Genomic DNA, 17,500 nt, shown 5'->3' with positions numbered 1-17,500 from the left:
TTCAGTATATTGAATCTTTCCCAACAATCAAGGATTACTCAACAAGTAGGCATGAAAGTCCTTGTAGGTTATGTGCTTTGAAAATTGTACTGGGCATCGTATTATACGGCTCTTCAGAATGTTCAAAAAAGTTCCGTTGATTTGAATGGGCCACCCCAACGTTCGCAGGTCTGTCATTTCTTTATTTTCACTGCTGCGAAAAAGTAATGACCGCTGTTTTGTGCTTCTAATTCATATCTTTCATATCATTCCGGTCATTTAACGTAACGGAAAGTCAGCAAGTAATGGGTTGCTACGCAACACCTGAAACTTTAGAGTTCTATTTGCCTGAAGAACAATTTGTTTTAAGCAGAAATCACAAAACGGCAACAAAATCGTTAAAGAGGTATTTTGGAGGAATGTCTTCTATCGTTTTGGCGAGTAACCGTATAATAAACGGGATGATGTATAGTTCGGAGGTCATTATCTAAAAATAAATCGATTGGATTTCAAAATAAGAGTATACCGCGGTTGAAACGGTATAGCCAAATCTCTCCCGGTAGACACATTTCTACCGTTGCACGGTATATACCGTCATACCGCCCAGCCCTAGTGTGCGTGTGTGTGTGTGTGTGTGTACATCTACACCACCCACACACTCAAAACAGGTATTGTTGTTAGGCTACAATCCCAATCACCTCAGCTATCTCCACAACTAACTATTGAAAACAAAACAAAGAAAGTTAGACAGTCAGAGAAAAAAGAGAGAGAGAGAGAGAGCGTGAGCGAGGAGGGAGAGGGAGAGAGAGAGCAGAAGGGAGGACAGGATGAAAGCCCTGTTCCTGCCATTAGCACTAAAGCTAGCATAGCGTGAGGTTATTAGATGAGTGATTGTGTGTGGTAGACTGGTGCCCTGGCCCGGCAGTACTGCGCTCTCCACCCTGAGGCAGAGACTGCGCCGACACTCTCCCCACCGAGCGCCCTGAATGAAGGCTCATTACCAAAGCTAATATGCTATTTAACAGGGGTGGCTAAGGCCTGGGTAGAACCTAGCGAAAAAGATGACTGCGGCTGACACTCAAAGGAGGTTTTTTTTTCCTACTTTTTCTTTTTTCTTTCTTGACTAAACGCCAACAGTAGTGGGGAGGGGCGGGGGGCGGCAGAGGGAGGGAGGGACAGCACGGCGTGGCCTAAAGTGTCTGCGACATCAATACAGTGCGATTCATGGCCCGGTGAGAGCCCATAATCAATCATCGCCTCTCGGCCCCGTCCAGCTTTCAGCTTGCGCACTCATCAAACTCTCACCCGCACACTCGCTCATTCAAACACACACACACACTCTATCTCTTTCTCTCACACACACACACACATTCTATCTCTTTCTCTCTCACACACACACACACACGTTCAGCCTGTCACTCACTCTTCTATGCCTGTCGAATTCCTGCGCCTCTCTTTTTCTTTCTGTCTGTCTCTCAAACACACACACACACACACACACACACACACACACACACACATTAAACACACACACCAACACACAAACACACACACACACACACACACACACACAAACATTCAGCCTGTCGCTAACTCTTCTACACTTGTCAACTGGTATTCCCTGCCAGTCTCTCTTTCGTTGTCTCTCTCTCTCCGCCGTCTCTGAAAAACGGGAAATGGCATCTATTGATCCACTCCGACATCAGTGAAAGGTCATGTGTTTACTAATAAACTGACAAACAGGCCAGTGTGATGGACAGCCTGAGAAAGAGAGAGAGAGAGAGAAAGGGAGAGAGAGGGAGAGGGAGAGAGAGAGAGGGAGAAAGAGGGAGAGAAAGAAAGAAAAAAAGAAAGAAAGAAAGAGAGAGAGAGAGAGAGAGAGAGAAAGGGAGAAAGAGAGAGACAGGGAGGGAGAAAGAGAGAGATGGAGAAAGAGAGAGAACGAGTGAGGGAGAAAGAGAGAGAAAGAGAGAGGGAGAAAGGGAGAGAACACCATTCCTGAATGGGCTCATTTTCTCTGCAGGATGCTGCTTGGGTATGACAGTGGGCAACTGCCACCCTTAAGGGCTAAATGCAGTAACTGCATCAGATGGAACTGATATGCTTACTGAATCATGGGGCATTGTACTCATGGTGGACAAGAAATTGTGTGTGTAAGGATGACATTTTGTGTGGGCATCCCAGTGCAGCCATGCAGGATAGTGTGTGTGTGTGTTTGTGTGTGTGTCTGTGTGTGTGCGCCACTGGCATGTGTGTGAGTTCAGTTCAAGCCTGCATCAGGAGTACTCCTTGTGTCACAGTCCATTTGCACAGCCAATGAGGGATTTGACAGCCGAGGAGGAGATTAATCATGCTGTCTTTTACACAGGCGACACACACACACACACACACACACGCTGAAGCACAACTACTCTGGGCCTCCCTCTCCTCCATCTCCCCACAGGCTGACCCCCAACCGCCCCATACAGTCCGCTCTTCACCCCAGCTGACCTCCAGCTGGCCCAAGGGTACGTCAGGGGTCACGAGGTCAGGCCAATCTGCTGAGCCTTATCCATACCATTGAAACAAGTGTGTAGGCAGTGCATCTGTGTAACATATCTCCGAAGGAAACAGCGTACTACATTCCTTCGCAAGGCCAGGCTATTGTCTTACTGCTTTTATTAGCCTTGGATTTGAAGAGGTTCTAACATTATGAGTCACACAGAGGCATGTGATTGGCTGGTCTTTATCTTTCCAACATGTTGTAATGACACGCTAAGCATTGATCCACCATTTCCCTTTGGAAGATGATTGATTGACCTGCGAGATCGTTTGTAGCCATCATTGTCTGGCAGATGTGGTGCCTCAAGATAGCAAGTTTGTTCAGGCTCACAAAAACATGAGGCACACAGAGGAACAAAGACCCGCCCACTAACGCTGTCAAGTTTATTACAATGAACCTGGGAGAGGGTTATGCTAAACACAACCCTAAAACTTGACCTATCTGATCATTTGTAGCCATCATTGTCTGGCAAATGGGGTCCCTCAAGATAGCAAGTTTGTTCAGGCTCACAAAAACATAAGGCACATAGATGAACAAAGACCCGCCCACTAACGGCGTCAAGTTTATTACAATGAACCTGGGAGAAGGGTATGCTAAACACAACCCTAAAACATCTTGCTAGCATTGTCAACATCACAATTTCATGAAGAATCTGGCTAGCGATTGTTTAGCCCACTGTACTGTACCCTTCTAGCCTTCTTTGCATTAGGGACAACATACCGGGTCAGTCCTTTATTTTTTTTTTGTTTATCACCTGAACCATCTCTAAAAGGATGCACAGAATTTTGGTTAGGTAAAACTAAATGATAACAGACGTTGGGGTCTTACACACGACAACATTATACACTATATATAGTCACCACTACCAGGTGATCAGCTCCTGCTGTGTTTACTCTACAGCATGCAGTTCACATTAAGGTACATGAAGATAGTATAGCACCACTCTAACAGCAGCCATCCTTTTCTTTCTTCGCGTGTCTGTTTAAACTCACGCCAAGTAACAAATAGCTGGCTTACTTCACCTCCCAAAGCAAAGCTACAGCAAGAGAATGGAAAAGATGGCAACTCCGACGAATGAAGTGAGCGAGACGGAGAGAAAGCCTCCTTCTCCTCCTCCTTCATTTTTAAGCCTTTAGAGACTTGATGGAGAGGGAGAAAAAGGGGGAGAGGGAGAATGAGAGAGAGAGAGAGAGAGAGAGAGAAAGGAGGAGAAAGGGAGGGGCTAGATACGGCAGCCAAGCCCTGGTCCCAGAGGATGCTTACTGCAGACAAGACAGGATCAAGATTCTCTAAACGAATGAATTAGCTGAGAGAACAAGAGGACAGTCAGAGAGAAGGAGAGAGAGGGTGAGGGAGAGTGACACTCCAGATATCCACTCAGCTGAACTAATGAGGTTCCACCCTGAGTAAAAGAAGCAACACTAAGTGATAGACATAGAGGAAAAAAGAGACAAACAAACTAGAGGCCCCAAATGCATGTATTCAACCTGTAGAAGAGTAACATCTAGGGATGCACGATAATATCGGCACGACATCGGTATCTGCAGATAAAAGCACCAAAACTTAATTATCGGCATCTGCAGATATGAACATTTCTGCCGATGTACCTGGCCGATAAAGTGACGTTCAAATTATGCGCACGCGAAGCAAATGTTTTGGTTACTATGAGCGTCAACAACGTAATTCAACACGTCGGCTGTGTGGCAGTACTTCACAGTATCAGAGGATGTTGACATGCTATTTTTTGTCAGGAAACTTTCCAGGAGATGGAAGAGGAGACGACAGCTTGGCCGTAACGTAGGTTGCATGCATAGATGCAGACCACCCGCGTGCAACGCTTTGCAACATTACCTGTCGCACGCTAATAGAAGTTAATAAGTTGCTAGTTAGCTAGACAACACTAGCTAGTTAGCTTGCATGCTACGTGACACCAGCGAAGTTGATGATCTCATTTGACGGGATGTGAAACGTTATGTCACGAGCCCACGCTATCTGTACATGGCTTACTTTTGCATATATGGAATTTATATAGCTAATTTGGCAATAACCTTACATAGATTAGTCTAGAAATCCTAGAAGGGATGTTATTAAACTGTAAGTCAGTTAACCAAAGTTAGCTTGCCAAGTTGCATTTCCAGAGTGTAGTTGTTCAAGTTGGTACTGTTCAAGTATGAAAATTGTGACGTGAAAATATAAATAAATCTGCCATATTTGAAATCATTTCAATAGTTTCATGAGTGAATGTCTATTTCTAAAATGATACAAATCAAGTTTTTAATGTCCCGTATCTACAGCAATACCCTATCATAATAACAGATTAATTCTAGTACAGGAGAGACTTTTCAATAATTAAAAAGCAGAGGTGTATATATTGATATCGGCAATCGGCCAAAATGAGCTTGTAAATATCGGCATATCGGATATCGGCTAAAATTCAATATCGTGCATCCCTAGTAACATCAAAAAAAGATAGTATGTACCGTATAGTGTCTGATATGATTCAGAAAGCCTATCATAGCACTTCCTCACAGCACAATGAAGGGCAGGACACTTACCGAGTTGATGCAGGCCAGCTCCTTGTTGAGCAGCCAGGGCAGCGAGAGCTTTCCCTGTCCTCGGTAGCACGACTGGATCCTCTCCTTGATCTTCTCTTTGATGCGCCGGAGCGTAAACAGACACATGGCAGACTCTCTAGGAGGCTTGGAACGGTTTTTCTGGCCCTGGGAGAAGACGGTGAAAAGGACATCCTCCTGCTCGGACACCCCCAGCGAGTTGGCCAACTGTCGGCCAGGCTTGCTGAGGTAGGCGTCCTGGATGAGGCGGTACTCCACGCCATCCTTGGTACAGCCAATGGGGAACTCAACGTAGGAGTAGAACTTGGGGTCGTCCACGCAGAGGCGCACGATCTTGGAGGTAAAGAACTGCTCGCCACTGGCGTCGGGTGAGGTGAGCTGTGTGTCTAGCTGCAGGGTCAGGTAGTAGACAAACTGCTCACTGCTGAAGCCGTAGATGTAGTAGATATCGAAGGCCGGGAACTTGGACAGCGTGTCGGAGGGGATCTTTAATTGCGAGGAGACAAACTCATCCTGGTAGACGAAGCTGAACATGTCAGCGTTCTCCTCGTTGGCCATCAGCTTGCGGCTGGACAACGTGGGGAAGTACTCTGACTTGCCGTCGATGGGTGTGCCAATGAAGAGCTTGCTGCTCATGCTGTCGGAGATGATGACTCCGGACATGGTGCCGGACTCGGACACACTGGAGAGGTAGTGCTCCTTGCGGTGGTGCGGCTCGCCCAGCTTGAAGAGGTCGTCCAGCCGCAGGAACTGGCAGATGCCTTGCGATGTGCTTCCGCAGGCGATGAGCCGGTTCTGGGCGTAGTCCACTAGCAGCAGCTTGTTGACATTATTGGTCTGGGACAGGTCATGGGGGCAGGACTGAACACTGGGCGGAGGGTAGCATTTCTCGTTATCCACCACAGGACCAGTCATGTGACTCCTTAACTTGGTTAGGTTGCTCGACAGCTTGTAGATCCAATTCACCGATCCCACGTAGACCTCGCCCGTCTTGTTGTGGACGGCAAGGTGCGTCAGTCCCCATTCTGGCGGAGAGAAGGCCTTGAAAGGCTCCTGGGGCGCCCGGGATTGGGCTTGGGGAAAGGAGACCACTAGAAGCCCAAGAAGAAGCACTCTCACTGGGTTAAGCACACCCACAGACCCCTGGAGAGGCCACATTTCTGTGCACAGTACACACAAATGAGGCAAGGCTGTCTGCCTGTCCCACTCCGCCGTAATACCTAGGGTTAGTCACTGTTGTCCAGGCAGTTCTATGGGTATAGAAGTTTTTAAAAGGGGTAGGGAGAGAAAAATAGTTCCTATTGATCGTCAGTGCTCTCCTCTCCAATATGAACGGTCATCCAGTGCTTCATCCAGAGCGCCACTGAGTGTCAGGAGACCTGCGAGGCACAAAAAAAAAAAAAAAGAGAGAGAGAGAAAAAACACATTATGAGTCAAGAGGCAACACATCTTATTGATTATGCATTGGTGCCGACCTAAAAGCGCAAAGTCGATAGGAGTTAAGAAGACATCCTGCCCAGGCAAAATGAATGATTCAACCTGAGAGGGCCGAAAGGCAGGGCGCGAAACCATGACAATGTTTAATTACGGAGATGGATCGACAAACGCCTCGGGATTGATGAGAAACTCTCAGCACAAAAGGGAAGGAAGAGAAGAAAAAAAAAAGGAGCCCAATGCTGACACAAACTCCGCACCTCTTGAATAATTTCACATCAAGTCCATTATCATGAGCCGAAGAGACAGCAAGCCTACTGTATTAATAAAGAGACACCGAAATGCCTTTTTCCTCAGCTGCATTAAAAAGGGGGACTAACATTCCAGCGAGCTAAAGTGAATCCCACTGGTGGTGTATCCATATGTTTAAAACATGCTCCACTGTGTTTTTTTAAGCATGGACTTCCCTTTCCATGCTGACCCATCTACAGCCTCAGGGTGATGGGGCAGGCAGAGGTTTTGGTGAATTATAAGTTGTGTTAAACAGTAGACATGCTAAAGCAGACGGTCTCTGTCGTCTCCTTTTCCACTCTTCCCTGAGATGTCTGTAGAGCAGCAGCCCGCCTCTTGTGCCTCTTAATCACAGGCTTCCTGAACACCAGAAGGCCTGACCAGACGCCCCTCTGTGGTTAACCAAAACTAAGTCGACGGAACAGTTGTGATCAAAACAGAGTCAGGAAGCCAAAAAAGGACTGATTTCAGAAGGTTTTTTTTTTTATTTACAGAAAGTCAGGGACTTTTCAGAGACTACTCCACACACACACACACACAACAAAGAAAAAAGAAACACTAAGTCACAACTCACAAACAATGTTAATCATGTCGCCATGGCGATTTGTTTTTGTCCTGGTTATTTTTTATTTCTTTTTTTTTTTATTCCTGGCTACGAACTTCCCATTTCTTCAGGAGTCGGGCCGGCTCTCCCAATCCCACCCAAGAGAAGGCATCCATGATGTAAGCTACTTATTCCGCACTTCCAGCTCTGGCATCTCCCCGTTTCCGCAGTGCAGAAGTCTCAGTGTTTAAGCTGGGACTTGCCTCCATTCTTTACTTCCGAGGCATGGCTAATAGGCTGAACGGAGGGGGAGCCGTTCCTATACTGGTGTTGCCTCCCAAAGGCATGCCTCACTTAGCCATACATAAAGAGTAGAATAGCTCCACACCAGGCCACCGGTGGCTTTCTAAAGCAACTCGGAAATTTGAATGACCCTGTACCAAAGAAGATTCCATTACACTATTTAACGTTATTCAGACCAGTAGAGACAAATATTTTGACTGAATACCTGGTTAAAAGCGAGACGAAAGGTCTCAACCCTGTGTCAGTTTCACACCGTTTGCCAACACTATTCATGCAGTAGCAGCGATGCCGTCTTATCGGCCCAGTCTCAAAACATGGTAATGGACAAGGCTATCTAGGTAATGGACAAGGCTATCTATGCCCATGAAGTAACAGGCAATTTCCCACACTTTATTCCTCGCATTTTACAGTGTACAGCGTAAAGACAGTTATCTACCTAGTCTATTTCTCCACCAAAGTAGTACTACCCTCAGTTATCACCATGTCAGTTTATCTCTATGCAAACGGGGGTTAACGCCATTCTCATTGCGGTGTTCTCGAATGTTGACATCACTAGTGTCCAATAGGCGGCCAGAGCTGGTACCTGCCCGTCAGGCCGACGGCGCTCCAGATGAGATCAGAACGCTCGTTTGGTCTGAAACGCTGACGAAGCTAAAGGCTCTGACAATCTCTGCCAGTGCCTCGGTTCACCTTGACTGTGAGCACATCCACAACGGGTGTTTTACGGCCGTCGATGCCAGGACAAGAAACTGGGAGGGAGGATGGGAGGTGGTTTTTCTTTTTTTAATGGAGAATTCGAAGAAAAAAAAAAAACAGATGGGGGGGGGTGGGGGTTAACACAGCCAGAGATAAAGGCGGGAGAAAGACAGGGAATGGAAAGGAAAATGAGGAATGTATCTTTCCTTTCTTTCATTCTTTGCAATCTTTTCTTTTCCAACCCCAGCATCTTATCTCCCTGGCTGTTTTTCTTTTCTTTTCTCCAAAGGGTGATTGAAGGCTTTCCTTATCTGTCAATCAATCCCCCAAGGACAGAGGCAGGATGTGTCGTCACTTCAAAGACCTCAGAGAAAGCATAGGGAACTTGGGGGAGAGGGGGGTGGGGGGTTCTTTCCAAGTTCCCAGTTCCAAATACTCACACATGCTGGCGGGAGAAAATGCATACTGATGTAAGCTAATCTTCATACTGAAAAAGAAGCTAGCTGACTGTTTTTTTTGTTGGGGGGGGGTTAGTGTCGTGAAATAAGGCAGGGAGAAGCATTAAGGCTTATCTCTACCTGGTGACAGCGCCACAGGTTTACCTGTACAGGAAATAAACAGGGTGAATAAAACCCTTGTGAATTGGTGAGCCAACATCTCCTCCAACACCAAACACAAATTTATACAAAACCACAACAGAGTATTCGGTGTACGGCAGAAGAGCTTTCCGTATTGGAAATTTGACACTATAACAGTTAGTTTGCAAAGGGGTAAAAAAAAAAAAGTGCCTAGTGGTTCAGGTAGAGGTACAGCGAACATTAAACATTAAAGAGCCGGTAGGCAAAAGAAACAGTTTATCAGATACTTCTAAGGGTCTTGTCATTAAATGGCTTCAGTGACTGCACATAAAATCTCCTTCCGATTCAGGCAAACACAATAAGCGGGTGGCTTTACCTGCAGAAAATCTTATTTCGGCCTGCATGGTGCAGTCTCGCTGCGCACTGAGAACAGATGTCAATTTAAACTGCAGCGGTGGGGTAGAGAGGGATTGAGAGAGATGGAGAGAAAGACATGTAAAAGGTTGCCTCAACAGTAATTTCTCTTCATTTAGGTGGACAACACTTGACGTAACAGACCGTGAATTTCACAATAAATTGCATTTCTGTAGCTCCAGTGGGCTCTGTACCTGAGTAATGGCCTATATGGCAGCAGCCACTGTGTCCAATGCTGAATGCCATTAGGCAGAGAGAGAGAGAGAGAGAGAGAGAAAGAGAGAGAGAGGGAGAGAGAGGGGGGGGGAGAGAGAGAGGCCAGCAATATAAGCACCATGAATGTTTACTCTGCAGGCTCAGAGATAGTAGCACCAGTAGATTGGCTGCCTGAGATGTGATGAGAGGGAAAGAGAGAGCGAGAGAGGGGGATAGAGAGAGAGAGAGAGAGAGAGAGAGAGAGAGAGAGAGAGGACAGGAGACAGGGAGACAGGGAGACGACGAGAGAGAGAGAGCCCAGAAATGTAAGCACCATGAATGTTTACTCTGCTGGCTCAGAGATAGTAGCACCAGTAGATTGGCTGCCTGAGATGTGATGAGAGAGAAAGAAAGAGGAAGGGAGAGGGACAGAGGGAGGGAGGGTGACTGCCGCAGGACTGACAGACAGCTGAGAAAATTGTCAATCCCCCTTTTTTTCCTGTCAATCCCTAACTGCCATTACCCCTGAGGTTTTTTCACAGCCCCGCACTTTCCTCCCAATTTCAATTTTCCAATTTCACCCCCTCTTTCCGAGCCCTTTCTTGCTTATTTTTCTGCCTCTAAAATTTCAATTTTCTTCCCCCATGTACGGACACGGAATTAAAAGCAAGAGACAAATCCCATAATTTGGTGGCCAGGAAGGAGGAACCAACACAATGGCGTCTGTCGATGGGTTTCTCTCCCCCACCAGTGCCTCCCTCATCAGGAGCCTGTGCAGGCAGAGGAGGGCACCATGACAGGTGAGGACCAGGATTTTATTTTTCTTACAGAAATGCGACAAAGCAAAAGATGAGGGAAAGCAGCGGGGTGAGTGGGTGATATGAGCCCTACCGGATGGGAAGCACTCGTGGTTTTAAACGTGTCAAAAAAAAAAAAAAAAACAGTTTTAGGCTTAGCCGTTGAATGCAAGGCAAGCCGGTTGGTTGTGCTCAAAGTAAACATCTTACAGCTATTGGCTCTATGCTATTGGTTATATTCCTTTTCCTTGCCTTCCAAAAAAAGAAAAAACCCAACTAATAAACCTCTCTCAAAAGCAAACACACACGCATACACAAACACACACACACACACACACACACACAAACACACACTCACACAAACACACACTCACACAAACAAACACTCACACAAACACACACTCACTCACACACGACACGCATACACAAACACACAAACACACACTCACACTCACACACACACACACACACACACACACAGACACACAAACAGAGTAAAGTGTGAGCATGGGCTTCTCGACTAGGCCGCTAAACCTGTCTCCTCAGATAATGGGCATCGCTGGCAGGGGTGGCTGGGTGATTTATTGCTTGTGGCATATCAATTACAGCACACGGCTCATGGAGAGGCCACTGCTAGCACACGGCTCCACACACACACACACGTAGCCCTCAGTGCAGATTCAGCATGCAAGACACCTCACAGTTCCAACACACAAACACAAACAAACAGACACACACAGACACACACAGACACACACAGACACACACAGACACACACAGACACACACCACAGGGCCAAACATAAGCTAATCGACCCATTTTGCCTCAACAAACACAGTGGGACAAACAACTGAATGCTGAGGCCCCCTTCAAAACTCACTCCGACACTCACAAATCAACACGGATTTGGCAACAACTCTTCCCACCTTGCATGGAAGAAAAACACATGAATCACAGCTTCAGGGAAGACAGGTCAGGCTCTCTTTACACACACACACACACACACACACACACACACATAGCATAGGCTTATGGTCAACAGGAGGTTGATTAAGCTTCTTTACAATACACTCCCAGCCAACACACACAGCAGGAAATCACTGGGCATTAAGAGTGGTGCACGATTACAAAAGCGCGCACACACACTTGCTCCAAGTTTAGCCTACATTCTGTGTTTAACCCATATCTTCCACACAGCACACATACACACACAGACAGCTCAAAGGCTGACTGACGCCTCACTGCACTCCGCAATTGACACACTGGCAAGCTGACACCACGCACCATCTCCTCACACACAAACAACTCTACATACACATGCGCGCACACACACACACACACACACACACACACACACACATCAGCACGTCTCCAATGGTATGGACTTGGGCCACTCAGGAAGCCTGTACAGGCTTAAGGAATAAACAGGAAGTAGTTTTATCGGAGCAGTGGGAGGCTGGTTTCAGAGCTCGTTAGGGGGCTAATTAAACCTGCACACTAGGTGGTTGATAACGGCCTCCGGTGGCAGCCCTCGGCACTAGTCCCGCTGGGGAGCTCGGGGTAAGAGCCTCACATGAACACTTGGGCTAGACAACATCGCAACAGCACGACGCAAACACAGCCACAACTCATCCGTAGCACTCTTCAACTTACTAGATGACAACAACAAGACCCTTCTGAGCAACACAATTCTGTTGGTTGTTGTATGACTGACCCAGTTGGCTGCTGCAGAGGCCTCCAAACAGGGCAAAGTCCAGCCCTGAGCTGTGATCAGAAGACGGATCCTCTCCCTCTGCCAAACAGGGCATCCCAGCGGAGTGCTGACAGGGACCATGTGTGTGTTTTGGGCTATGCAACAGCTGCCCCTCCAATATGTGTGTGTGTGTGTGTGTGTGTGTGTGTGTGTGTGTGTGTGTGTAGAAAACTTTGACAGCTGCCACTCCATGAATTCACCCCCTCAGACCAAGGGAGAGCATTTGCATTGCACAAAATCCCTTCTACCTTCTGTTCTCACACACACACACACACACACACACACACACACACACACACACACACACACACACACACACACACACACACACACACACACACACACACACACACACACGTATTCCTCCTCCTGCGCCACACTTGTGGTTTTAGCGGTAAACAGGATTATCGTGTGACAGACGGCCCATCTCTCACATGGAGTGTGAGTGTGAATGTGAACCTGTGTGTGTGTGTGTGTGTGTGTGTGTGTGTGTGTTGTGTGTGTGTGTGAGAGAGAGTGTGTGCCATGCCCATGTGTCGTGCACTCGTATGCATGGCATGTCAACTCTATGTGCGTTGCGCTACCCTGCTCTCCCTTTCACCGACGCCACTCAGTCAGCCGTGCGGGAAGTACAGTGTCCAAGGACACACAGAGGGGGGGCGTGGGGACAATGAGAGGTGCCATCACAGTCCCATCAGGCCGTGGCAGGGGAGAGGACTGGCACAGCGCTGCGCTGCGCCGCGCCGGGCATGAGTTACACGGAGGACACTTCCTCAGGTCAGGGCAGTGGAGGAACAGAAACTGAACCCACGCACGACTGATCGCACGCAAAGATTACGTGACTGTGGGGTTTAGGCTTAATCTGGAGGTGCCCGGGAGGCGTCTTATTTGGACAATGCTTCCGTGAGAGAGGGGAGGGGGACAGAGGGAAGGGAGACACAGCAGAGGGGGGAATGTTGGGGACATCGGTAAGCAGGAAAATAAGATGGCTGGAGGACTTGGGTGTTTTTCAGAAATGGCTGCTGTGTTTTTTGGTGTCTTGTGCTTGTGGTAAAACATGTCTGATGATGTTCCAGGCGTATTTCCCTAACTCGTTCGGCAGAATGCCTGAGCTTTGATGAGATTATACACCAGCGCCAGCCCCACCCCCTCCGCCACTCCCCTCCAAATAACATGACCTATGTGTCACTTCCACCGAGAAAAGACCTTCACCAAAACAACCTCATGAAGGCTGAAATGGAGGCCATTACGGGTTTGACGAAGAGGAGGAGACATTTTCAAGGGTAAAGCCGTTAAAGAGAAGGCTCAGAAGATTCATGGACTGCTTCATTTCATCATTATTGTTATTATTTGGCAATAAACAGACCTTACAATTAACCATGCGAACTTTATATCTTTTTTTTTTTAAAGCACAAGGGGGCTTTCAACTGCGCTGCCTCAGTCCTCAGTTCAGCGGCCCGGTAAAATAAACGTGGGTAGCTCCATGGTAGAGGCGAGAGAGCGACTACAGTGAGATGCCATGTATGGAAGAATTCTAAACATGCGGTCAAACAGAGTTGAGGCAACAATGACACAAAGCAAACTAACAAAAGTCCAATCATAGGCTCACTTTCATAACACAAAGCCATTGCTGTTCCCAAGTATCACTCCTCTGTCGCCTCGGGATGATTTCATACAAGCTAATGCAAAAAAAAGCACGTGTTGTTGGAGCGGCCTGGGATGGGAAGATTAGCTGGCCGCTCCCAAATGTATCTATAATATCATTATCTAATCAAAATATAAATCTCCATATCACTGGATGTGCTTAGTCACAAGGGCACCGAGGTCGGTCGGCACAGACTCGAACCGCAAAAGAAAAAGTCCTTTATACCAGTGTGTGACTAAGAAGAATACGTGCTTGATGCGGAGAGGCGCTGAACTCACAGCCGCATAGTTCATGTGTGAGTGTGCGCCAGCTCTCGGAGATCAGGCGGAGAACTGGTTCTGCTCAGGACAAAGACAGACAGACACACTCCACCCCAAAATGCTATCGCCGGGCCAAATTCAAAACATGTGATGCCGGAACGAACGCGAGCGGGAGGGAGGGAGAGAGGGAGGGAGAGCGGGGAAGAGAGCGAGAGGGGCGAGAGAGGAGAAAATACAGGACCTTTCGAAGCTAGAGTGCAAAGAGAGAAAGAAAGGGGGATGTGATGGTGAGAGAGAGGAAGCGTGGAAGGGAAGCGAGAGTTAGGTACCGATCGTGTGCAACAATGAGTGATTGTGTGTGGAATGATCTGAGAGACATCAACACAGATGTAGGCCTAGTGCAGGTTGAACAGGTTTACTAAGCAAAACAAGTCCTATTTTCAACTAATGAAGGTTAAGTGTGCAGAATCGAATTCTTTTAACACATACATAGGAACTCTTCAGAAAAAGGCAGACGCACACACAGACATCATCATGTGTGCAGAAACACCCATGCTTCATTGCACTTGAGCTCAGGCCTGTGGAGCGATATCACTCCACTGATAAGACAGCTAATGCAAATACCCCATCAAACACAGAGCTCTGTGTGCCTCACACACACACACACACACACACACACACACACACACACACACACACACACACACACACACACACACACACACACACACACACACACACACACACAGTAAGCACCTCCTACAGCCACGCCACTCCAGTCCCATCTCCAGAGCCAGGTCCTCATATGAGGCTGACCATCGATTAGCATCTGCAGCTTATCTGGACCGCTGGCCTGCTCCTATCAGCCCCCGGGCCCAGCATTAGGGCCATAAGTGATATGTGGGCCAGAGCTTAACTGATGCATTAGGATCCCGTCCGTTTGCACGGAGCCGCTGCCACTACAGTAAATCAGATTACATCTCCCGGCCATACATTAAGGAACGACGGTTCCCCCATCACGTCCTGATCTGATCACGCACGTATGTACGCACGCGCGATGGGCTGTGCCCGCTGCCCCATCGCCACTGCGGGGAGCGTTAGGGGAGAGCGCGTTTGACTCGGATCAGCAGTAGAGCAGTAGGTCGGGGCATTTACACATGCGCACGCATAAAACACACACACACAGGCAGGATTCCGAGGAGCTATCGATTAGGTCGTCCTCCTTATTCCTCGTCACAACTGAGCTTAATGGGTTTTGACATGCGCAGGCACATACGCGGACAGATTCACTCATGTGTGTACAGGGGGGGGGGGGGCACGCACAGCTAGAGAACGACACACACACAGAATCAGAAGCAGCGACTCTAAGACCAATGGGGAGGAACACATGGAGACACACACATACAACACAGAGAGAGAGAGAGAGAGTGAGTGAGTGAAACAAATGAAAAAGAAAGAGAGATGGAGAGATGAAAAAAAAGAGTGAGAGAAAGGGGGGACGAGGAGAGAGATCTATACAGTGTGCTACTGTGTTCTTTAAAAAGCTCCTTGGCAGAGTGCAATCCCCCCCAGCCTTCAGCACATGGGCTGGTAATCTGCTTTAAATACCACAATTACCACCGGGCAAATGTTGAAGGCCAGTCACCATTATCCCCTCCTCCCTTCCATGGATAACAACCATCTTCTTATTGTTTTTTCGTTGCTTCCCCCCTCCCCCCTCCTTTCAGGGTTCCATTAGAACTGACCGAGCAAGCAGCTTGTTGCTAAGCGGCCTGCTACAGAGAGCTCACATTTGGAGGGAAGAGTGGGAGGGAGAGAAAAGAGGAGGTGGAGGAGGAGGAAGAGAAGAGAAGAGAAGAGCAGAGCTGGGGGATGGGGGTAGGGTAGACGACTGAAACAGCAGTCGGGGCTGCGAGTGAGCACATACTCCTCTCCTCTCCTCTCTTCTCTTCTCCCTGTTTTTTGAAGGCCAGTCAGCACAGTCCCACTGAAGCCCATCATACTCCACTACACGGCTCAGTGAACACACAGACACAGACAGAGAGAGAGAGAGAGAGAGAGAGAGAGAGAGGGGGGGGGGAGAGAGAGAGAGAGAGAGGGAGGAGGGAGGGAGAGAGAGGGAGAGAGAATAGGGGGAGGAGGGGTGAGACAAACAGATACAGTGAAAGAGATAAAAGTACAGTGACAGAGAAAGAGGGACTAGGGTGAGGCACATTGACAGAAGACTGGAATGAGAACACAGAGAGCCAGAGAGGGAGATAGAGAGGGAGAGAGGGAGAGGGGGAGATAGAGAGGGAGAGGGGGAGATAGAGAGGGAGATAGAGAGGGAGAGAGGGAGAGGGGGAGATAGAGAGGGAGAGAGGGAGAGGGGGAGATAGAGAGGGAGAGGGAGATAGAGAGGGAGAGGGAGGGAGAGGACAAAAACAACAGCAAAAGAGCAACAACACTAGAATGAAATGGCCATAAAAAGATAAAAGAAAGGACATTGAAAGATCATTGTGGGCACCAGTAAAGTTACAGGCTCTATAATTATGCAGCCAGTGTCAACATAACCTTCAGTAAGAGTTGGCCTTTCTTCGAAGGCAGGAAAGAGAGAGGAGAGGAAAGGAAAGGAAAGGCTAGGAGAAGAGGAGGAGGAGGAGGAGAGATAGCAGGAGAGCTAAGAAAGAAACGTGATCCCAAAAGGAAAGAATGATCGGGGGGAGGTGTAGCTGATAAAGGAGAAAAGAAAAGGAACGTCGAGTGATAGGAATGCAGGGGCGGACGAGAGGGAGGGAAGAGAGGGAAAGAGCGAGCGAGAGAGAGAGAGGGAGAGGGAGAGGGAAAAAGATGAAAAACGTGACAGACCAGCTCTGAGCCACAGAGGCGGTAGGCCAGTGATGTGCCACGCATCACGTCACACCGCAGAGTCAAAGGGGCCAAGCTGCCAATCACACAGCCATGAGGAAGTGCTGCTCTGTGCCACGTGTGGTAGACACACACACACACACACACACACACACACACACACACACACACACACAGTACATCCTGAAACACACACAACTAAATCTCACACCCACACAAACACAGAGAGAGAGAGTAAAAAAAAAAAACCTCACAAACATACAGCTATATAATCACACAGTATGCAAGGCCCAGGCCTCACACATGGGGTTCTGATGCACACATCCAGATTATCTAGACACGGTTACACAAAGTACATCAAGAGTACACACAGCCATTACAGACAAATTACATCAAGAGTACACACAAACACACACACACACACAATGACATTAACTCAAAAGGCACATCATAAATACATCTACACCTTAGTCAGTTGAGGTCCCTGCCTGCCTGCCTGCCTGCCTGCCTGCCTGCCTGCCTGCCTGCCTGCCTGCCTGCCTGCCTGCCTGCCTGCCTGCCTGCCTGCCTGCCTGCCTGCCCTTCCCTGCACTGTACTGCGCTCAGAGGCAGACCCCACACCCAGGGAGCCTGTCCAAGCCCAGAGCGC

General features: G+C 48.1%; 1 protein-coding gene across 1 annotated transcript in view; it reads right to left on the bottom strand.

Annotated features, from left to right (window-relative positions):
* Positions 1-17,500, bottom strand: part of LOC116220473 (plexin-A1-like) — a 141,357-nt gene that overhangs the window by 104,065 nt on the left and 19,792 nt on the right. Inside the window, exon 2 of the mRNA XM_031567178.2 lies at positions 5,077-6,473. Within this exon, the coding sequence (XP_031423038.1) occupies positions 5,077-6,252 (1,176 nt within the window). The 5' untranslated portion in view covers positions 6,253-6,473. The remainder of the gene's footprint in view (positions 1-5,076; positions 6,474-17,500) is intronic.

Source organism: Clupea harengus, chromosome 5 (assembly GCF_900700415.2).
Source record: "Clupea harengus chromosome 5, Ch_v2.0.2, whole genome shotgun sequence".
Classification (NCBI taxonomy): Eukaryota; Metazoa; Chordata; class Actinopteri; order Clupeiformes; family Clupeidae; genus Clupea; species Clupea harengus.
Note: the sequence above shows the minus strand (reverse complement) of the source record. Positions and strands in the feature narration are given on the sequence as shown.